This window comes from Pleurodeles waltl, chromosome 4_2 (assembly GCF_031143425.1).
Source record: "Pleurodeles waltl isolate 20211129_DDA chromosome 4_2, aPleWal1.hap1.20221129, whole genome shotgun sequence".
NCBI lineage: Eukaryota > Metazoa > Chordata > Amphibia > Caudata > Salamandridae > Pleurodeles > Pleurodeles waltl.
Genome location: NC_090443.1, coordinates 172,036,038 through 172,060,170, shown reverse-complemented (window position 1 = coordinate 172,060,170; position 24,133 = coordinate 172,036,038). Strand labels below are relative to the sequence as shown.

At 47.6% G+C, this 24,133-nt stretch overlaps 1 protein-coding gene across 1 annotated transcript in view; it reads left to right on the top strand.

Annotated features, from left to right (window-relative positions):
* RAPGEF3 (Rap guanine nucleotide exchange factor 3) overlaps positions 1-24,133 on the top strand; it is a 1,225,478-nt gene that overhangs the window by 819,200 nt on the left and 382,145 nt on the right. The window contains exons 17-18 of the mRNA XM_069231039.1: positions 8,902-8,983; positions 10,993-11,139. Of these exons, the coding sequence (XP_069087140.1) occupies positions 8,902-8,983; positions 10,993-11,139 (229 nt within the window). The remainder of the gene's footprint in view (positions 1-8,901; positions 8,984-10,992; positions 11,140-24,133) is intronic.

Sequence of the window (24,133 nt, the reverse complement as noted above, 5' to 3'; positions counted from 1 at the left end):
GTGTAGCATGTGTATAGATGTCAAAATATGAATACTAACTGTCCAAAGGACACCCTGGGTACCGATATCGGGACCCCAAGGGTCCCTAGGGAGAAGAGTTCTCAAGAAAACTAGACACAAACCCAAAAAGAATAAAGAAGCATGTGTATAAGCAGATACAGTGCAAAATTTATTTCATTATAAACACCAATGCAATTATACTATAAAGCAGTACTTCAACCTGACATATATACTTCTAACACTATAGTGAGATCAATACTAAATGTGCACCCTAGAAAAAACAAGTTATAAAAAACTGGAAAAACACAGTCACACTTCTTCATTCACACAGTTTAAAAACAAGATAAAGTTTGCAAATAAATGCCTTGAAACCAATATGGAAATAGTCAAGCAGGACTATAAGATGTAATATGCAATCATGCCTAATGGGCTATTTCATCTGTTATAATGATTGCATTGCAATATGGTGGTCCACTAATTTCATGATATCATAATTGTAAAAGGCCCACCAAAAAGGGTCCACAATGTCCAATGTATATGTGCTGGTAGTTTTGAAACTACGAAGGTCCTCCTTAGGCTTTAAGATCTTTAGTCTCTTTTGGCGAGGATGAATAAATTGATCTTAAATTACCAAGAGATTTCCATGTTGGCCATAGTAATTATCTCATATTCATTATACGGTGCCAACGTACGTTTTGGTGACTGATGACCAAGAAAAGGTCGCCCACCTTCTCCAGGGCACTAACTTATGTATTAAATACAATTCCAGGGAGCAGTAAATGGCATAACATCCTCCTATAAGAATAAGAAACATGTGTCCGTAATCTTGAGAACTCAAACCCCATATGCTCCACAATAAACAAAAACATAACACATAAACAACAACTAAAGAGAAACAGAACAAGTCAGACAAAGGAACAAAATAGATAAAGATACAAAAGGTGGTGTCCATGTTTGAGATTACAAGTGCAAGAACCGCTAAAATCCAAAGTGTCCCTATAGGGTAGACATAGATCAAGAGATGAACACAGATAAAGGGGCGGAGCATGTCGCTAATAGTGCTTCATCCAACAAAAGAACTACACCACAGACACCTTTCTCCTTATTCACCCAAAGTGCTCGATAGAGTAAATATCATGAGCACATAGACAATACCTAGATGTGTGCCGGCAATGTCCAAATGCCACAGAGAGAATGGGGTCACTATTAGCCCGATCTTCATGGCACTGTGGTCGGCATCTGAAGTAAAAAAACACAATACTAAGAGTATAACCTTCCTCGAGAAGACTCTGTCTGCCACGACACAGTGTACTTAGTGTTCCAAATGTTGAGACATCTCCTTTAGCAAATACCGTCAAATGTGGGAGATAAACAACACACAGATTGTCTCATGCCCTGTTATAGGTTTCACTGGAGAAGAAGTGGAGAGCCAATGGTTCCCCAAAAGGTTGCTCCGGCCGAGTCCATTCAAATCGCTCTAACGAGCGTGCGGCAGGAGGGAGGAGGGTGTCAGGTCGCGGCGGGACCTGAAGGAATTACGCTGGACACAGGTAACTGTAGAACCTCCTTTATTCTCGCCTCGCGCGCAACTGCCCTCGCGCCTTTTTCCCCCTCCCTTGTCACCTCCCCTTCCTTTCTACCAGCCCAGTCCACTCTGACCTGGTCCGAGGGGTGTTAGGGTTTCACCCCCCTCCTTCTTGTCTCGTGGTGTCGTCTTACCTCTGTGACAACATCACATCCCTCCCCAACGGGGAAGGGAAACTGTTAACACGAACACCAAAACTGAAAACTGGAAACCATTTACTCTGCCAGCGTGGTTTTCTGTTGAGACGTTTCTTGGCCCATGGGTGGGTGCTCATGGGATCGGTCAGTCATCGGCATAGTTCTCATATCTCCGGGACGGGCCTGGATTGTGCCTCAGCAGGTATCTTCCTGTCCTGGATCGCTCTGACACGTGGTTCTCTCCTGTTCTCCCATCGGGTGCTATCTCACCACAGAGTTGTTCTTGCCTTTGTTCTGCTGTTGGGTGTGTTCCGTTGTGTTCCGGAGTGTCTATCTCTTCTCTATTTGTGGGTATCGGTTCCCCTGGATCTCCGTCCAGGTCTGCCCATTCTCCTGCGGTGTCCTCCTCTCTTTCATCTCTCCTCGCACCGGGTAAATGTTTGAACAGTGCTGCATTGCGTGTTACTGTTTCTGGTCCACGCCGAGCCGTTACCATGGTGTCTTTCATTGCCGTCACAGTCCATGGTTGTACTTCGAATGGGAGACGGAACTTTCCTCCTGGGTTGCGATCTTTTACTAGGATGGTGTCTCCGACCTGTATTGTCGTCTCACGGGCCTTCCGTTTCTGGGATGCTTTTGTGTTGGTGTTGGTCCTCCTGGTTTCTGACTTGTTTGGTGGTGGTGATCTTGCTGCCCACGATGGATGATGCGGGATAGCATCCGACACCACTCTCCCGAAACAAAGTTGGCTGGGGGCGATTCCTGTGGTGGCGTGTGGCGTGACTCTGTATTCTCTTAAGAACGCATATATTGCTCGTTCCAGATCTCTGCCTTCTGCTACCGCTATGCGGATTACCTTGTTGATTGTCTTCACAAATCTCTCTACCTCTCCATTCGCTTGTGGCCACCGTGGCGTGATGCGCCGATGTTTAGTGCTTGTGGATGCTAGGAATGCCGCCCATTCATGGCTGTTGAAAGGTGGCCCATTGTCAGTGCGCACCTCTCCGAAAAGTCCATGGGTGGCCATCATTTTCTCTACTTTGGGAATGACTGCATGGGCGGCTGTGGAGTGTACGACTTCGACTTCCGGGTAGCAAGAGTAGTCGTCTATCACAATGATCATATGTGAGCCATCAGGAAGGCTTCCGAAATCTGCACTGACCCGTTGCCACGGCGTTGTGGGTCCCTCCTCAGTGATGACTGGCGTTGGTGGGTCTGGATTACCGCTGGCTTGGCATACTAGACACTGTTTTACCGTGTCTTCTACCATCTTGTCTAGGCCTGGGAACCACACTTTATCTCTGATACGGGATTTCGATTTTACGATGCCTTGGTGAGCCGCATGAGCCAGGGTCACAGCTCTAGTTGTCAGTCTGGATGGGATGACCAAACGGAGGCCTCTCAGAAGACAGCCTTCTTCGCTTGTGGAGAGTTCTTGTCGCACATTGAATAGTGCATGCAAACGGGCTTGCGCTTCCTGTGTTCTGAAGGCGTCAGGGCGCTGCAGGGGTCGCCAGTTCCCTGTTCTTGTGGCTGCGATGGCTAGCTGTAGACACTCGTCTTGGGCGGTTGCTTCGATCACTTCACTGAGCGGTATGGGTACTGGCCTGGCGTGTTCCACTATCGTTCTGACGTACTCTTCTGTTTCCAGTGCGTCTTCCGCTTCTTGCGGCGTGGCTACGCGGGCATGCCGGGAGAGGAAATCCGCTGGGTTTCTTGTGCCCGGTTGGTACTCTAGCGTGAAATCATATTCCTGTAGTTGTAGGATCCATTTTTCTATTCTCGGTGGTGGCTTAGAAGATGAGCCTTTGAATAGAGTTAGTAATGGTTTGTGATCCGTCACCACGGAGAATGGCTTTCCGTACAAATAGAGGTGATAATGGCGGCATCCCCAGTGGATAGCGATGGCTTCCCGTTCGATCTGCGAGTATCGCTGTTCCGTTGGTGTGAGCGTGCGGCTGGCAAAGGCAATGGGGGCCCATTCCCCGCAGTCCTGCTTTTGTGCTAGCACCGCCCCTAGTCCTGTGGGGCTGGCATCAACGACTAACTGTGACTGTCGTCGTGGGTCGAAAAATGCTAGCGTGGTTTCTGCGGATAATGCATTTTTCGTGGCTTGGAATGCATTCTCTTGTTCTTCGCCCCAATTCCATTGTCTGTTGGCTTGTGTGAGCTCCCGCAGAGGTCCTGTGATGTCTGCCAGGTTCTGCATGAAACGACTGCAGTACGTGACCATGCCGAGGAAACTCCTTACCCCTGACACTGATGTGGGCGCTGGTGCCTCTTGGATGTCTTTGACTTTCAGGGGGTCAGGTCCGACTCCATTTTTCGAAAAACGGTATCCAAAGAAGCAGATTTCCTGTTTGAGGAATTCACACTTGTCCTTATGTAGTGTCAGCCCTTTGCTTTGGAGCCTGGCAAATACTGCCCGCAATCTTTTTAAATGTATTTCCACGGTGGGTGCGTGGACTAGGATGTCATCACTTACGTTGAGGACTCCTGGGAGTCCTTGCAGGACCTCTTTTATGACGTGCTGGAACACCTCTGCAGCGCTAGAGATGCCAAAGTTTAGCCTCTTGTATCTCCAGAGGCCAACGTGGGTGGAGAACGTGGTGATGGGTCGTGATTCTGCGTGTAGCATGACCTGATGGTATCCTGACCGAAGGTCCATTTTGGAGAACCAGTATGACCCAGATAATTCGCTGAGGATGTCATCTATTGTAGGAGTTAGGTGGCGCTCCCTCTTGATTGCCAGGTTTGGCAGGCGCATGTCTATGCAAATTCTGACTGCCCCTGGTTGTTTGGGCTTTCGGGCAACTACGATGGGGGAGACCCATGGCGTCGGGCCAGACACCTTTTCAATGATTCCTGCCTGTTCCAGGAGGCGTAGTTCCTGTTCTACTTTAGGTCTTAGGTGGATTGCTATCCGTTGGTGTCTGAGTGCTGTGGGTTTTACCGATTCGTCAATGTGCAGTCGTAGTGGCGGCCCTTTGAGGCATCCGATGCCTTCGAAGAGGGACTTGAAATCTTGCATTAGGAGTTGGAGTGTGCTCACGTGGATTGCGAAAGCGAAATGTACAAGGTTGAGGTCTTGAGCCGTGCGGCAGCCTAATAGGAATCCTGTTCCGTCCTTTGATACATACACTTTGGTGGCTCTTTCCGTGCTATCGTGGGTAATTTCGGTCGTGAAAACTCCTGCTATGTCGAGCGGTCGGTTGTTTCCGAATGCAAACACTTGTATGTTTGTGGGCCGAAGTGGTGGTCGTGGTTGCGACAGGTTGTTGTACACGTCTAAAGCCATTAAGTTGATGGACGCGCCTGTGTCCACTAGTGCCTGTGTCGAGACGCCCTTGACAGTGACGGTGCACATGGGTAAACGTCGACCTCCGACTGCGTGAATTACGTGGACCGTGTGCTGGTCGTTGTCCGTGTCGCTGTCCGAGTCTGGGATCAGAGATGTTTCTACCATCTTGACGGTTTTCTTTGTGGGGTTGTTTGCCTGTTTTGGTGTTGACTTGCAGACCTTTGCAAAGTGATTTAGCTTCCCGCATGCGCTGCATATCTTTCCCCAGGCTGGGCAGGTGGTCGGATGTGGAGCCGGGCCACCGCACCATTTGCATGGCTTGCCCCACAGTCTCCCTTTGTACGGTTCTCTTTTAGGCCGCAGTGCGTTCGTTCGTACCGCATTAGCCGTCTCTGCTTTCGGCTGTGTTGTTGGCAGTTGTTCCATGTGCGCTGCTCTGGCTCGTGCTAACTCTTGTGAGCGCCCCAGTGTGAGGATATCCTTCATCGGCATGTTGGGTTGCTGGAGGATGCGTTCCCTGAGCTTTGATGAGGAGCACCCTTGTATGAATTGTGCTCGTATTTCGTCCTCTTCATCTGGTAGGGTGCAGGTGCTGGCTAGCTCTTTCAGCCTAGCGTAGAAGACGTCGACAGACTCGTCCGTGATTTGGCGTGCTTGGCGCAGTAGGAACCTCTCGTAGTCTGAGTTTGCATAGGGCTCAAAATGTGCTGTGATTGCTCTTTTCAAAGTTTCGTACGTGCGTGGCTGTACTTCCGTCACTGACTTAAATATTTTGTGGATGTCCGCTCCGCCGATGTGGAGGAGGAGGGGCCTGCGCCGTTCTGCCTTGATGTCCAGCGCTTCAAAGTATGTCTCCAGGCGTTCTACCCACACCTTCCACCTCGCTGCTTGGGTGGGGGGGGCTCCAGTGACGGTGAACGGTTCTATTGGTGGGACGCCGGCCATCATGGGTAGTGTCGCCTGTGGTTGTTCGAAATTTGAGAAATTTTTTTTTGGGGGGGCCAGGTGGGTTCTGCCCTATGTGGCTTGTGTCCCTTTTGTTTCGCGTTACTTGTGGTTTCTTTTTTTTTTATTTTTTTCTCCGGCCTGGCCTCGCTGTCCTCACATCCTTTCTGCGGTGTTCAGGTTGCTGGCAGCGCGTGGGGGCTCCGGGAAAAAGTCTTTCTATAAGGTGGCTGCTCCTCTCTGAGCTGTGTGGAGTTCCTTCCCTCTTTCCTACTTTTTTTTTTTTGTTTTCCGAGGGCGCGGGCGCCTCCTCCGCTGTTGCCGTTGAGCTAGCGCTGCTCAGCACGGCAGATGAGCGGCTGGTCGACGCGAGTCAGGGAGAGGCAGCGCCTCCTCCGTGAGCGGCCGCACGTGGGCGAAGGTACGCATGCTTCTTCTTTTTTTTTTTTGAAAGATGGTGCCCCGCCCGCTGCACGTTCCTTGCTGGTTGCAGCTTGGGCGGGACACGCCCGCGCTGGACAGCGCGTATTTTGCTGGCGATGGGGAGCGCCGGTGTTTGGAGACTTACCGGTCGCTCTCCCGTCTTGCTGCCTGGTGGGTGGCGCTTCTCCCCGCGGGTGTTCTTGCTGGCCTGCGCGTCTCGCAGGGGCACGCCGCGGTCCGTCCGGCGTCTGTTTGGGGTGCTGCCAGGGGATTGGCAGGCCCACCCTCCGTCGCCAAGTGTCAGGTCGCGGCGGGACCTGAAGGAATTACGCTGGACACAGGTAACTGTAGAACCTCCTTTATTCTCGCCTCGCGCGCAACTGCCCTCGCGCCTTTTTCCCCCTCCCTTGTCACCTCCCCTTCCTTTCTACCAGCCCAGTCCACTCTGACCTGGTCCGAGGGGTGTTAGGGTTTCACCCCCCTCCTTCTTGTCTCGTGGTGTCGTCTTACCTCTGTGACGACATCACAGAGGGCTCTCGTCATATCAACTCACCCTCTATAAAAGAATAATAAAGACAGGCGTAGTAGGAGGCTGCGCGGGCTTCCGTGCAACAAACGGCTCTCTCTCTATGAACGGGGACGCAGAATAATTTAACGCAAGGCCCCTGGTACTACCTGATTCAAAAGCTGCGCCGCCCTCTCCGACATATTAATACATAAGCGGGGCGGCAAACATAAACAGGGGATTAGGATGCTTCAAGTCGTAGTCCAAGATGAAAGCGCCATTTAAGAGTGTATGGAGAAAATATACGAGAGGCCAATGTCTTCCACAAGATCCTAAATAAAATACTTCCCCCAGCATATACAAAAAAATACAGAAAAATAATGAAGAATGAAAGGAAACCTTATGAAATTACAAATTTATGATCGCACCCTATAGATGTAACCTGTATCTCCACAAAATTATTATCTGTCCCTTTCTCTTAACTTCCTAAATATCGCAGCTGGGCCTTTTTGGCCTCATCTTCGTGGGAGTATTTGTCAATCCTCCGACGCCAGAGAGTGACCATCTTAAATTTCTGAAAATTTCGAAGACCTGCTTGTTTTAGTTTGTGTGAGGGAAAAGTAATTTGACTCATTTTCTCAGTTAAAGAGCTAGATCTGAGTTTTTTGTTTTGAATTTGCTGTATGTATGTATACGCAGTATTGCCAGAAGAATCCACTGTTAAAGAAGTTCAAGCAACATTATTCATAGGTTCAAACAGGAAATTACAGCTCTGTCATCTGGAAATTGAGGTGGATCATCAGTAGTAACCCAAACAAACGTGCAAACATAAAACCCTACGTTTTTTAGCATCAATTTGCATTTTAAAAAGCAGAAAACTCAATCCTGACCTACATAAATTGTTAGGTAAATGAGGATGTTGAATAAGGACTAATCCATTTCAATGAATCATTTTCAATATTAAGGCTAGTCTTCATTTACAACTGCATTGTATTTCCATTCTGGCATACACATTAATAATTTGTGTTTATAAATAATGCTATATTATATTATGCTTTGGTTGGTTATGAGCCAGTAACCAATTTTAGACATTTTGACATTTTGAGCGGTTCTTACTGGTCAACAAGATGTCCAGTCTTACCTCAGAGTTCAAACCCATGCCTAACAACACAATTAAAAGTAATCTTTTAAACCCATAAGCCAGTGGTTCCCAAACTGTGCGCCGCGGCTCCCTGGTGCGCCATCAAAATTAGCCAGGGGCGCCGCACACAGTCTGGAAACCACTCGGAGGTGCTTTGAATCGGTAGCTTTTCCTTGTGGTATTGGAAAAAAACACCCTGCATTAATTATTCTGACCAGCGGAGGGCGCCAAAGTACCATTAATAATATCCCTGTAACAAAAATTGTTTCCAATAAATGGTTTTCAGCAACGTGAAGGAGAGAATAAAGAAGACAAACGGTAAATAGTGTAGGTACAGGTACAGGCTGGGATTACATTCCCCCACCCGCCAAAAAAAGTAACATAACGGGGAGCCGTGGCCAACACGGCCAATAGGTCAAAGGAGCCGGGGATCAAAAAAGTTTGGGAACCACTGCCATAAGCTGTTTTTTTTTTTTTTTTTTTTAACTTGGGGCACCTTCATTTCAGACAAGAAAGAAACGAGTTAAGTAAGCATGATGTGCTGTTCCAGTCCAAATTGTGCTCATTAGCAAGTATGTATGCAGAGGACGTTAACAGTCCATATAGGAAAAACCCTACTATCGAAGTTAAACCATTTTCTCAAGGCTTCCTAACAGCTTTAGTTTTACTGTGCCGACCCGATCGGTTCAGAAGGATTTTTCTATCTAAAACAAAGTGACAGTGTGAGATAGGTAATGGATCAGTTGTGCATTTTTTTACATTAAGGAACAGGGGCCTAGTCCAATTTCACTGCAGTTAGAACAAAGCAATGCACTTTTTTTGACTTAATTGCACAATGATTCCCTTTCTTGTCAACCTCCCCAGGTCCGTAGCTGTGGAAGTTGGTTTGCCAGTATCGAAGATGGAGTCTCTAACAATGCATACGTTATTCGGGCACAAGATAAAGGTAACAATTCTATAATTTCAAGATTATTTTGGTGCATTATGGAATGTGTACTTCTGAGCTGTGCCTGGCAGTGTGGCTTAATAGCACGTAAGCTCCTAGTGAGATATCATTGGTTGCTTGTGGCAAATACTTGTACTAAGATACACTTTTATATTCACGTTGGCCCTTTATCACAAATTGGCTCTAATCCAAATCTCTATTAATGTATGATTTGCAAAGCCTTATTTAGCGCCACTCAAGTTCCATCAACACCTATTATTTTATCTTCCCAAAACCCTGAAGGCTGCCTTGAGCTTTCTGGAAAGACCATAGTACTATAACTATGTCAGAATTAGCAGAATCCTCGTTTATTTTACAAGAGCCAATGCTACCTTTTATGTGCTTAATTTCAGCCCTTGCTTCATTAAGCTCACTTACAGACACATGTTTACCAGAGAGCAAGGATAACCTACCAACGTTCACAAGGGAAAACATGGAGACTACCTAACTCCTCCTAAGAAGCAATTTTCCTTTCGTTGATCACTGTGCAACGTAATGTATCACAGGGGAAATACGTGAAAACTGATACCCCTTTTACTCTTTCGAGATAAACGTTAAAGAAGAGAAGCTATCCACGAGGATTGTAATATTCTAAGGACTAAGAGGCCATCCTCCCTGAAGAGGTGCTTCTGATAGGTGACATGCTACCCCTCTTTAGGTTTCGGGGCAGAAAGTGTGATGCAGTGAGCACATCTCTTACTCCTAATGAGCAAAGATTACCAAATAGAAATACGTTTTATGAGGGACAGTGGATTAATCAGCTCCAGGAATGTGTACCTATGTATTTGAATGTTATTTAAGTTATTCAAGGCATGGATTTAGTGTCAAACGAAAAGGCAAGCAAAAAGCAAGTTGTTTTCCACACCAAGTTCATTGAGTGCTCTAGAGATATCAATAAAGCAAATTGACCGGCACATCAATCGGTTCTAATGCCCGATTGGCTACAAGTTCCAGAGCTGCTCCTCTGTATGTGGAAGAGCCAGGGCGAAAAGCCCATCTGAATAGAAGGTACCACACCTGCCAACCTGTAAATGAATTTCACTGTGTTAGGAGGGGGCGGAACCTTAGGCCGAGATCTTCCTACAATGCACTCTGCCCTTCACCAAGCCCACCCCAAAAAACACCAAAGAGTCTCTGAGGCTGTCACCAAAGTCCTGGGGTGCTCTCACACCTCTTAATCGACATTAGCTGCTTACAGCTACAAAAGACATTCTGGAAATTCACTGTGTGCAGTGATTTCCGGTTCGTCTTGTCTGCCCCTGCCTCTGGGTGACCGCACAAAGGAAGCCAAAATTGTGTGACACACCGTGGCACCGTGTGAGTTTGCAGGTCTGGTATACCTGTAGTTGTCATTGATTCAGTTTTGCAAATCCATAAGGGGGTTTGAGAAAACAACTTTGCAGGAGGGCAAAACATTGACAGTATCCGATAATCTCTAGTCTGGTAGGGTTCTCAGTTTTTGAAAAATGCTACTGCAGTATTTTTTATCCATCATGTACGGGATTAAAAATAGGGATTACTACAAACGACCACCATTGTGGGTTTTGTTTTGAATATCAGACATTACAACGCAGGACCATTGCCATGCACGCTCTTATCACGCATTTCAGAAAATATGTTAAACCTAACAACACGCTGCATTACCTCATGGACCTTTACCACTCATTTTACCACACATTTTATTAAAGGTCTATAATGAATGATAGGATGTTTATATATATATAACCGAGAATTGAGTTAGTCAGAAGTGTGCTACTTAATCAGCTTAAAATAGTAGAAAATAAAATAAAATGTTGTTTGACACGAGCTTTGTTCAGCATTTTAACTATTACTTTGCAAAACTATATAATGCAGCCCAAAGTGATGTTTGTGTTTAATTATCTGTCAAATATTGTTTTGTTTTTTACGGGGCACAATTTGCGGTGGCCTAAATTTAAATGTAATCCATTATTCCTGTTTGTCACGAACAGTTCCGTATGAAATCTACAGATCTGACTACTCCTGTCTCTCCATAATGCTACCTGTAAATGCTTCTGTACAAGAAGTGATGTCATTTCTAGCGGCCAAGTACGGAAACAAAGGGGACCAAATACTTGTCAAGATGAACTCGGCAGGGGGTAAGTGCAAGCCGTTGAATTTATTAGTAATGATGTTTAAAACTAACATCGGTTTTACGATTCTACTGCAGTCATTTTTAGGTCTTTCCACAGACATTTTTAGCTGGATGACACACAACTACTGTTTTCAATAAATTACACATACTTTAAGTGGGCTTTGGAACAGGACCTTTCATGAGTGGATTACTTTGTTGTTCATCTCAGGTCTCTCCTCTCGATTCAGTGGCTCTTATACCTCTTCCTGTATTTGTTCTGCCCAAAGCTTTTTGGGCTCACAGGGATGAGCTGTATCCTTCTTCAGCTGAGTTGAGGGGACACTTTGGTTCTTTTCCTGTGCATGTCTTCCTCTGGCCTGTCTCTGGTTGCTTGCTTCTCATAGCAACCTCTGTAATTTTCTGCTCTCCCACTCTCCACCCTATTGCTTCCTGTTTCTCTTTTCTTTTTCAGCCAGTCATGTTGGAGCTGTAAATTAAAATTGGCAAAATGGGTGACATCGTGCCACAGTGCATTTGAACACATGTATCTGCATCCGCAGCCATCGTGGAAGGGCTTCATGAACACTCATGTGTTATGATGCTTGTGCACAGATGCATATGCAAAGTTGGTCATCTTGGAATGGCTTTTCTTTAATAGAAACCCAATTCCAAGATGGCCACTAAAGTGTCTGAATGTGTATGTAACACACTGGTAGCTCTTTTGGCATATCTAATGCCAGTGCAAACAAACATAGGTAAAGCCAACAGCTCAGCCACTTATAGGGGAGATCTGTCGGCCTTTTCAATGCTTATTTCAAACTTGGTGTTTTTATTTATGTAGCACATCATGTCAAAATCTTCACATAGCAACAAGCTTTGCCAAACCAAAATATTGGGGGTGATTCTAACTTCGGCGGGCGGCAGAGGCCGCCCGCCAAAGTTCCCCCACCAAAATACCGCTCCGCGGTCGAAAGACCGCTGAGGGTATTTCGGGATTTGCCCTGGGCTGGCGGGCGGCCGCCAAAAGGCCGCCCGCCAGCCCAGGGCAAGTCAACCTTCCCACGAGGACGCCGGCTCAGAATTGAGCCGGCGTAGTGGGAAGGTGTGACGGGTGCAGTGGCACCCGTCGCGTATTTCAGTGTCTGCATAGCAGACACTGAAATACTTTGTGGGGCCCTCTTACGGGGGCCCCTGCAGTGCCCATGCCATTGGCATGGGCACTGCAGGGGCCCCCAGGGGCCCCGCGGCACCCCCTACCGCCATCCTGTTCCTGGCGGGTGTCAGAATCCCCATGGCGGCGGAGCGCTCTCCGCCGCCATGGAGGATTCTCAAGGGCAGCGGAAAGTCGGCGGTACACCGCCGACTTTCCGTTTCTGGCCGCGGCTGAACCGCCGCGGTCAGAATGCCCAGCGGTGCACCGCCAGCCTGTTGGCGGTGCTACCGCGGTCATTCGCCCTGGCGGTTTTTACCGCCAGGGTTAGAATGACCACCATTGTGTCTTCTGCTTAATTAAAGGTATTTAGAAAGCTCCTTAACGCACCAAAATATTAAAACAGTATGACCATAAGGAGTGCATGCATGTCCCATACACAGACCAGGTGTAGCAAGTGTGCAAGATTTCCAAATGCATACACGGCACGCAAAACAAGGCTGGAAGAGTGTTACCACACGTAGAATACATGCAGCAGCAGTGTTTTTCACTCATGCACAAGCGGTACAATACAACATCCGTATGCACAATCTTCCGGTACGTACTGAAGCAGTGCAAGATATCCTTACACAAAGGACAGCAGTAGATGTGTGTTGGACTTTTGCTTTTGCAGGGTCATCCCCAGACTTTTTTGCCTCCTGCCTCCTATATTTTTCTGACATGTTGCTGTTGGCTTTTCAACTCTGAGCACTTTACCACTGCTAACCAGTGCTAAAGTGCATATGCTCTCCTGTTTAAATTGTATGTAAGTGGTTTATCCATGATTGGCATATTTGATTTACTAGTAAGTCCCTAGTAAGGTGCACTAGAGGTGCCAGGGCCTGTAAATCAAATGCTACTAGTGGGCCTGCAGCACTGGTTGTGCCACCCACATAAGTAGCTCTGTAATCATGTCTCAGACCTGCCACTGCAGTGTCTGTGTGTGTATTCTTACACTGTAAATTCGACTTGGCAAGTGTACCCACTTGCCAGGCCTAAACCTTCCCTTTCCTTACATGTAAGGCACCCCTAAGGTATGCCCTAGGTAGCCCCAAGGGCAGGGTGCAGTGTATGGATAAGGTAGGACATATAGTAATGTGGTTTATATGTCCTGACAGTGAAATACTGCCAATTTCGTTTTCACTGTTGCAAGGTCTGTCTCTCTCATAGGATAATATGGGGGCTACCTTTAAATATGATTAAAGTGTAGATTCCCCTAGAGAAGAGATGGACAGGTGGAGTTTGGGATCCCTGAACTCACAATTTAAAAATGCATCTTTTAGTAAAGTTGATTTTGAGATTGTGAGTTTGGAAATGCCACTTTTAGAAAGTGAGCATTTTCTTGCTTAAACCATTCTGTGACTCTGCCTTGTTTGTGGATTCCCTGTCTGGGTCAGTTGACAGTTGGGTTGTTTTTCACCTCACACCAGACAGTGACACAAAGGGAGCTGGGGTGTGATCTGCATTCCTGATTAGCCATCTCTGCTAGGAGGGAGGGGTGGAGTGGTCACTCTCATCTGAAAGGACTGTGCCTGCCTCTGACAATGCTGTCTCCAGCCCCCTGGTGTGTGTCTGAGGCCTTGCCTGGGCAAGGCAGGATTTCACAAGAAGGTGTGAGTCCCCTTTGAAGGAAGGTGACTTCAAAGACTAAAATGGGTATAAGAAGGGCACCCAAACTTACAAACTTTAGAAACACTTCTGGAATCAAGGGGAACCTCTGCCTGGAGAAGAGCTGATCGCTGAGGAACAAGTGCTGCCCTGCCTGTGACTGTGCTTTGTGGAGCTTTCCTGCAGTGCTGCTTCTGCCAGAGTAAGAGGGCAAAGACTGGACTTTGTGTGCCTTCCATCTTGAAGAAGAAATCTCCAAGGGCTTGATGTAGAGCTTGCCTCCTGTTGTTGAAGTCTCAGGGATAGCAAAGACTTCTTCCTGCCAGCACCTGGAGTCTCTGGAGAGACCCCTACTCTGCTCTGTGGTGCCCTTCCAGTTCCTGGGACCCTGAAAGGAGAGGCTGGCAGCCCAAGGACAAAAATACACGCACCGAGCGCCGTGCGGAGAAAAGATCGACGCGAATCCGATCGCGGCTGAGAAAACGACGCGACGCCGGCTCCGCAGCTGAGAAACGACGCCGCAGGAAACGCGACCGGAGAATCGACGCCCGGAGCAGGAGAAACGACGCGCAGCATCGCTGACGAAGGCTGAGAGATCGCAACCTGCGCCGCGGGACTTTCGGACCGTCGCGTGGCTGGCTGTTTCGACGCGCATCGCCGTGCCGAGTTGTTTTCGACGCATATAACCGTGCAGGGTTATTTTCGACGCGCACAGCCCGTGCGGGGTTATTTTTGACGCAAACCAGGTACATTTACACGCTAGCAGCGCTAGTGTGTTGTTACAACTACCTAAAGACTCTTTTTATTTTAAACCTTTAAAAAATCATAACTTGACTTGTGTATGTTGGATTTTTGTCGTTTTGGTCTTGTTTTGTCTAGATAAATATTTCCTATTTTTCTAAACTGGTGTTGTGTCATTTTGTAGTGTTTTCATTGAGTTACTGTGTGTGTTGGTACAAATACTTTACGCCCAGCACTCTGAGGTTAAGCCTACTGCTCTGCCAAGCTACCAAGGGGGTAAGCAGGGGTTAGCTGAGGGTGATTCTCTTTTATCCTAACTAGAGTGAGGGTCCTTGCTTGAACAGGGGGTAACCTGACTGTCAACCAAAGACCCCATTTCTAACAATGGTGGCAGCGGTGGGATTGGACTTGTATTTGTACTTAACATACAGTAATTAAGTGTACACTACTGTTTTGATCTCAGACCACTACGTGACCACATACTACTTGTCTTGTGATTCTGCTTTTTGTTCTCTGATGTCCTCCTGGAAGTATTGATAATATTTTTGGACTTTGTTTTTTGGTTGTGAAGCCTTTGCAGAAATGGAAGTCAATTTCTGGCACCTATCTATGTATAAAAAGTGGCAGCTTAAAGCATTCTGCATGGAAAGGGGACTGGCTGTGAACAAGGAATCCAGAAGGGAGGATCTTGAGTCAGCCCTGTTTCAGGATGAATTGAAACGTTGTCAGGCAACACCACCAAATGAGTCTGAGGAGGATAACTACTCTGAGGAGGAGGACTACTCCAAAGAGGAGGGCAGTGGCCCTGAGGAGGGAACAGAAAGAGATGATAGGCTCCTAGCTCGAATCCGGAGTCTGGAAGAGCTTAAGAGGGCCGAGGAGAAGAGAGCCTTAGTCCTGGCAGAAAGGAGGAGGGACTTAGAGATTAAAAAAATGATTTATGCTTACGAGCTTAAATTGAAAGAGCTGGAAGTCATGAGGGCTGAGTCCAGCTGGAATGGTGGCAGCAACAATTGTATATCCAGTGATGCTGCAGACGTACACATGCCCAGAGAGGTGGTGCCCTACTTGAAGGAGGGAGTTAACACACGCCAGGAGGTTCAGGGGTATGAGGTAGCTCCAGTGATGCACAGGGTCCCTGAGGTGGATTGGGGAACTGGCATGGGGAGTCATATTCCTACTGGTGGGAGGGACACTCTACTGACTCTAGGTGAGAGTGACAGGGAGAGGGGTTCCCCCCAGGTAGAAGTCCTGGTTATGGAGTGTGAAAACATCCCAGAAGAGTGTGGGTTGAGTGTCAGGGACAGTCAGGTACTGTCTCACCAGTCTCAGGAGGGTGATGTGGGGTGCTTTGTCAAAGCAGAGTCACTGGATGGTTGGGTGAAGGGTACTTTGGTTAATTCATGTGAGGGGCTGAGTGATGTAATTGCTGGAGAGCATATGTCTAGTCCTTATTTTCCAGAGCTATGCCAACACCAGGTGGAGTGTGAGTTCTCTGACCCCAGGGAGCTTACAATGGAGGCAGACCTCTTGGTGAGTACCAGAGAGTCTGAAGAGGCATTTGGGGGTGCTCCTGAGAGGAGTGGTCTAGGTAGTTCCCAACCAGGTGAGGTAGGGAAGGATTGTAGTGTCCCAGGTAGGTCCCAGTGTAGTGGGATGGGTGAGGGACCCCATGTCCCGTCTCAGAGGAGAGGGAATGGGGATGGGTTGAGGCCCAAGGTGCCCGAGATCCGGTCCCAGGTCCTGGAGGGTTCCCTGCGGGAACACCAGGAGGGGAGCCTAGCCTGTACCATAGGGCCATCTGTTGAGGGAGACCCCACAGTGTCAGGAGAACTTGGGGGGGCGGCTGTAGCCAGCGTCCCACCAGTTCTGGTGTCGGGCAGTACCACTCCTAGTGAGGGGGTGCAGAAGTCCAGACAGAGGGTTGAGAGGGGGTTGCGGACCCCAGTGGAGAACCTGGAGGGTCAGGGGTCAGCTCTGAGTGCAGAGCCCCCCAGGAATGACCTTGGTGAGACCATTTCTGGGCTGGGGGGAATCCCGACTCTGTCAGATGGGCAGAGGTCAGGAGACCTGCGCCAGCCAGACTCTTGTATGGCCCTTGGGGAAAGTGTTTCCCTTGTGGGGGGTAGGTGTGCCCCCCAGGAAGTCCTGGTGCGCCAGGCAATGATTCAACCGCAGGATGGTGACTCTGGGTTGGATGATCAGGTTCACGGGGTAAACTCTGACCTGATGGGGAGTACGTGTGCTCCCAAGGAAGTCCTGGTGTGCCAGGCAGTGGTTCAACCGCAGGGTGGTGACCCTGGGTTGGATGACCAGGTTCAGAGGGTAAACTCTGACCTGGTAGGGGGTGGGTATGCCCCCCAAGAAGTCCTGGTTTGCCAGGCAGTGATCCAGTCTGTGGGTACAGACCCTGGATTGGGAGGCCAGGTTAAGGGTGTCCCCCCTGACCTGGAGGAAGGGGCTACTGCTAACAGTGCCCCTACCATGTTGTCTTCTGGGGGGGCCGCTCCTAGTTGGGTGGTTCAGGACCCCAGAAGAGAGGGCAGGGGGAGGGAAGCCTCACCCCTGGCCCTGGTCCAACCTGAAGGTACAGACCCCAGGTTGGAGGATCAGTTGCAGGTTAACATCCCTGCACTGATGGAAGAATTGTGCAGGACTGCTTCTACAAGCACCCTGACAGTTTTTGACTCTGGGGGTGCCGCTTCTGCAGGGAGGGTACAGAGCCCCAGAGGGGAGGACCAGGGTCAGGTTGTCATCCCTGACCTGGTGGAAAAGAGAGTGGTCAAAGGGTGCCAGGCACCTGGGGCTACCACCCCCCACTCTCCACAGTCACAGTGGTTAGAGAGGCCTGAGGTCGGGCTCTCATCCCTGACAGTTGTCTGGGGCCACTGTGGCTTGCTGTCCTGGTGGACAGAGTTGCCCCTGGGGGGGGGAGGACGAGAGTCACACCCCGGGGGTGGAGTGGGCAACACCACTGTGTTGGCCCTGGTGGTACTATCTGCCCATTGCAATACATCTGTGAGCAAAGTAAAGTTAGGTGTTGCACAGATGGTGTCTGTAGATGTGGAGAAGGGTTCCCCATGGGTTAGCTTAGTGGGCCCTGAGAGTATGGACAGAGGGATCCAACTGGAGTCAGGAAGGCGTAGAACTGGAACATGCCCCTGCTGTTGTGGGCCTGGGTCCCTGTTCTATCGCCCCAATCAGGGAAGTACATCAAGGTATTGATTGTTCTCCCCTGGCTTTAGGCTGGTAGGGGGTCGTGTTGGACTTTTGCTTTTGCAGGGTCATCCCCAGACTTTTTTGCCTCCTGCCTCCTATATTTTTCTGACATGTTGCTGTTGGCTTTTCAACTCTGAGCACTTTACCACTGCTAACCAGTGCTAAAGTGCATATGCTCTCCTGTTTAAATTGTATGTAAGTGGTTTATCCATGATTGGCATATTTGATTTACTAGTAAGTCCCTAGTAAGGTGCACTAGAGGTGCCAGGGCCTGTAAATCAAATGATTAAAGTGTAGATTCCCCTAGAGAAGAGATGGACAGGTGGAGTTTGGGATCCCTGAACTCACAATTTAAAAATGCATCTTTTAGTAAAGTTGATTTTGAGATTGTGAGTTTGGAAATGCCACTTTTAGAAAGTGAGCATTTTCTTGCTTAAACCATTCTGTGACTCTGCCTTGTTTGTGGATTCCCTGTCTGGGTCAGTTGACAGTTGGGTTGTTTTTCACCTCACACCAGACAGTGACACAAAGGGAGCTGGGGTGTGATCTGCATTCCTGATTAGCCATCTCTGCTAGGAGGGAGGGGTGGAGTGGTCACTCTCATCTGAAAGGACTGTGCCTGCCTCTGACAATGCTGTCTCCAGCCCCCTGGTGTGTGTCTGAGGCCTTGCCTGGGCAAGGCAGGATTTCACAAGAAGGTGTGAGTCCCCTTTGAAGGAAGGTGACTTCAAAGACTAAAATGGGTATAAGAAGGGCACCCAAACTTACAAACTTTAGAAACACTTCTGGAATCAAGGGGAACCTCTGCCTGGAGAAGAGCTGATCGCTGAGGAACAAGTGCTGCCCTGCCTGTGACTGTGCTTTGTGGAGCTTTCCTGCAGTGCTGCTTCTGCCAGAGTAAGAGGGCAAAGACTGGACTTTGTGTGCCTTCCATCTTGAAGAAGAAATCTCCAAGGGCTTGATGTAGAGCTTGCCTCCTGTTGTTGAAGTCTCAGGGATAGCAAAGACTTCTTCCTGCCAGCACCTGGAGTCTCTGGAGAGACCCCTACTCTGCTCTGTGGTGCCCTTCCAGTTCCTGGGACCCTGAAAGGAGAGGCTGGCAGCCCAAGGACAAAAATACACGCACCGAGCGCCGTGCGGAGAAAAGATCGACGCGAATCCGATCGCGGCTGAGAAAACGACGCGACGCCGGCTCCGCAGCTGAGAAACGACGCCGCAGGAAACGCGACCGGAGAATCGACGCCCGGAGCAGGAGAAACGACGCGCAGCATCGCTGACGAAGGCTGAGAGATCGCAACCTGCGCCGCGGGACTTTCGGACCGTCGCGTGGCTGGCTGTTTCGACGCGCATCGCCGTGCCGAGTTGTTTTCGACGCATATAACCGTGCAGGGTTATTTTCGACGCGCACAGCCCGTGCGGGGTTATTTTTGACGCAAACCAGGTACATTTACACGCTAGCAGCGCTAGTGTGTTGTTACAACTACCTAAAGACTCTTTTTATTTTAAACCTTTAAAAAATCATAACTTGACTTGTGTATGTTGGATTTTTGTCGTTTTGGTCTTGTTTTGTCTAGATAAATATTTCCTATTTTTCTAAACTGGTGTTGTGTCATTTTGTAGTGTTTTCATTGAGTTACTGTGTGTGTTGGTACAAATACTTTACGCCCAGCACTCTGAGGTTAAGCCTACTGCTCTGCCAAGCTACCAAGGGGGTAAGCAGGGGTTAGCTGAGGGTGATTCTCTTTTATCCTAACTAGAGTGAGGGTCCTTGCTTGAACAGGGGGTAACCTGACTGTCAACCAAAGACCCCATTTCTAACAATGTGTATTGCCAGAATAAAAGTATGAGGAAAGGGTCAATGTCTGTAATTCCTCCATGTAAACAGAGGCGTTTTAATTCATGCGCAAAGTGGGCTCTGGCCCCAGCCTTTCGAGGTACCCCCGTAATAGCTCTGTTCTGATGTCCTTGAATAATTCTTAAACATTTTGTTTTAAATACGTTTTCCTTTAATTTATTTTCAATGTGGATGATGTGTGTCAATTGCCAACATTTTCCCTAGAAATTGTGTTTATATTTCGAGCAACATCCACAAAAAATGTTTTTTGAGTTCAAAACAGGACCTCACACATGAGAAATGGGTGGATATCACAGAGATTATTTGCAGAAATGTTGGTGAGCTGCTGCTGTGTTACAAATATTGGAAACTGAATTAAAGACGCCGTGTGGTGTGATTACATCTTTTATTAGGCTGTTTGAAAGCAAAGGTAGAAAATTAATGTCTCCAGGCTCACAACGCCAGCACTGAATGACAGAGTCCACAACATTCTAAATGCCTCCAGTGGATGGTACTAAGGGAAATAAAATGAAGGGGGGAAAAGAATAGGGAGGAATAATAGGTAATTCTCAACAAAAACACACGTCACTATCCCTTAATGTTAGATGTAAACATTTATATTTTAGACAAGGTTGCCTGTGCACTGTCAGTGACCTGGCCAAAGAGGGCATGAAGAGCTGAAATTGGATCATAAAAACAAAGCTGTTCTGAACAGGGGCTACCAAAATACTTTTGGCCGAAGCCCCCAAAATCCTTAAGGTGTCCCTGCCTATAAAATAGTGATCGGAAAGACCAAAGGTGTAAATAATATACAGAAGGGAGATTAGTATGAGAGGATCAAGTAGAATGTGCATAAACCGCACGAGCCATTCCATTGCTCAGTTTCATATGAGCAGCCTGCAACTTGCACAAGAGTAAAACTCTTCCTATATACGCCACCCTCCTTTCATGTATTTTTGTCCCTAATTACACTAGTGATTTGTAATCCTAACCATTTTAGCTCTTTTGCCTAAGTGCACACTACACTGCTGCAACAAAACCACGATTAGAACACAGTTCTGCTCCTCACACACACCATCAACACACAACTCATGTTGGAGTGTGTCTTTTAAAAGCAATACTAACATGAGAAACTTGCAATATATTGTGTAATGAATCTGCATAGAAAATGTGTTAACATAGAAAATAATGCACGCGTTGAAATGTGCCCACGGGGAGTGGCTACCAATGTATACGAAGACTAATGAAAAGGCTTGTTAATTCTGAATTATTATGCAATAATGTTTTGAATTTGTATAAATATATCATAATTAGAGTTATGTGTTAAGAGTTTGCTTTATTAAATTAGAGGGCCTTAGCTTAGCGAGGGTCTGGGCCTAGCTGCCTGGCCTCATATTAAACTGCATTTTCCAACGTGTAATGTGCTGTTCTTCTGAAGGACAGAAAGCTGTACTTTTCCAGGAGTTATGTGTGCATAGCCGTATTAAATTCTTTCTCATGAGAACAGACTTGCTCAAGGCAATGTTCTTGCTAAATGCAACAGTGTAATTCGTAACAGGTGCAAGGTTAACTGTACTAATAGAAGACAATGAAGACACTGACTGGAGCGCAAAGTGTAACTTTTCCTACCTGACATTCCAACCGTTGAAGACGTCAATAACATGGACCAATCCACGACATGAGAACTGTGGTTTGTGGAAAATTCTGAGATGTTTGAAGAATTATTGGATGGAGATAACGTTGCGCAAATTGTTATCCAATGAGGGGTAAAGGGCTAATTAGACAGTTTTGATTTAACGGCGTGACCCAAGAAGAAACTGACTCACTCTCTCTCACACTCTCACTTCCCAGAGGACTTGCCACTTGTGAGCTAATGAGCTACTATTCTTCTAGCGTTTTGTCCTGATACTGATATGGAAGTCCCCGAACGTGGTCCAAAGGTTTGTCGACCTAAACGCGTCTCCTTGTAAGTTTACTTATTAAGACTCTGAAGTGCTAACACTCACACAGACCTCATAACAGACATGGACACTCTCACCCAGTCTCTCCAACAGAGCCATGTGTTAGCTTTCTGCAGTAATACGCAGACATAGAGACATCATTAAGCAGCAAACATGGGTGAACCGGAGAGGATAAGAGGAGGGTATCAAGTAGGGTGACCACCCATCTGTAAATTTCACGGACTGCCCGTAATTTCGCCCTGTCGCCCGTTGTCTGCGATGAAAGGCTTAACGGACGGCATTTGTCGGTAATTTTAGCCTTTCACCTAAAGGACAACGGAGGCAGGGCGAAATTACAGGCAGATCATTTTCCCCAGCTGGATTGAAAGGCAGGGAGTTCTCCTGTTCTCTGAGGGGCAGACAGATAAGAAAAGGCCTTCTTGCCACGGTGTCTTCTTCCTTAAAGAAATGCAAATGTGCGTAACCGGTAAATGTGCAAATGAAAAGGGGCTTGAAAACCTGCATTGACTTTAATCAAATGAGTCACTTGAAGCTTTCTGATGGCAAATATATTTTCTTTTAGAGAGGTACTGTATGGTGTTCCTAGGTGAGCTGTGGAGTGTGTGGTTTTAATGGAGTTTTATAAAAAATGTTAGTACTAGGTATAAACTGCATATTATTCAAATCTGTATTTGAGAAGCACTTTTTTATTTATTTAACCGAACTGTATTTGCGCATTTTGTAGCAGCCTATATTATGATGTAATTGTATTTATATAGCGCTTACTACCCCTGACGAGGCGTCACATGCATTTTTAAAATAAGGACTTACACATTCACAGTTCTTTCAGGGACCTCAGTACCTCATAGTATTAACAAACATTGACAAAGCCAATAGGTCTTGTCTACGTAAGAGTTATTGGCTTTGCCAATGTGTTTTAGCCATGTTATACACCAGAGTGGCTGCTGTTCAGCATGGCTAAAAGCTAGTGGCATAGTGGTGTGAAGTGGAGTAGAGTGGCATTGGAGCAGTGGCGTAGAGCCCACTGGTGCAGAGTACAGGGCAGTGGGGTACAGTGCAGCTGTTTAGAGTGCATTGGTGTAGAGTGCAGTTGTTTAGAGTAGAGTGGGGTGGGACAGAATAGAGTGGCATAAAGTGCAGTGGAGTAGAGTGGCATACAATAGAGTGGCAGAGAGTGCAGTAGTGTAGAGTGGTGCAGTGGCATAGAGTACAGAGTAGACTCAAAAGGCAGAGAGTGAAGTGGCGTAGTGTAGAGTGGTGCAGTGCAAAGTAGGGTATAGTGCTGTAGAGTGCAGTTGCGTAGAGTGGAGTGATGCAGAGTACAGTGGCATAGAGTGAAGTGGCATAGAGTGCAATGGCTTAGAATGCAGTAGTACAGAGTAGATTGGTGTACAGTACAGTGGCGGAGAGTGCAATGCTGCAGAGTAGAGTGTCAGTGCAGTGATGTAGAGTGGAGTAGAGTTGCACAGAGAGCAGTGGCATAGAGTACAGTGGTGCGGAGTATAGGGTAGTGGCATACAGTGCAGTTGTTTAGAGTACACTGGCGTAGAGTGCAGTGGCATAGAGTGGCATGGGGCAGATTAGAGTGGCATAGAGTGCAGTGGAATACAGTGTATTGGTGCAGAGTGTAGTAGTACAGAGTAGAGTGGTGTAGAGTATAGTGGCGACCAGTGCAGTGTTGCAGAGTAAAGTGTCAGCGTGCAGTGGTGTAGAGTGCATTGAACTAGAATGCGGTGGTCAGAGTGGCGTAGAATAGATTGTTTCAGAGTAGAGTCCAGTTGCATAGAGTGGAGAGGTGCAGGGTGAAGTGCAGTGGCACAGAGTGCAGTGGCGTAAAGTAGATTGTTTCACAGTAGAGTGAAGTGTCATAGAGTGGAGAGGTGCAGGGTAGAATGGAGTTGCATAGAGTGTGATGGCATAGAGTAAAGTGGTGTAGAGTGCCGTGGCATAGAGTGCAGAGGTGCAGAGTAGATTAAAGTGAAGTATAGTGTATTGCTGTAGAGTGCAGGATATAGAGTTGAGTGTTACAGAGTAAAGTGCACTAGAAAACAGTGCATTAGCTTAGAGTGCAGTGGCATACAGTTCAGTGTTGCAGAGTGGCAAAGAGTGGAGTTGTGCGGACTAGATTGGTGTCACCTAGACTGGAATGGTATAGAGTGCAGAGGAGCAGAGCGCAGTGGTGTAGAGAGGTACAAAGTGCATTGGCATTAAGTAGAGTGGTACAGTGTAGAGTAGAGAGGCATAGGTGGTCATTCCAACCTCAGCGGTAAAATGCGCTTACCGCCAGACAGAAGACCGCCATAACACCATTCTGACCCACAACAGGCAAACCGCCAAAATACCGACATCCACAAAAGTCCGCCACACCAAAGGTCAGCGATAAACTGGCGATGACCAAACCTCCACTGTCACGCCAACAGAAATACACCCATGCCAATACGACCCACGAATCCACGCAGCGGTCTTT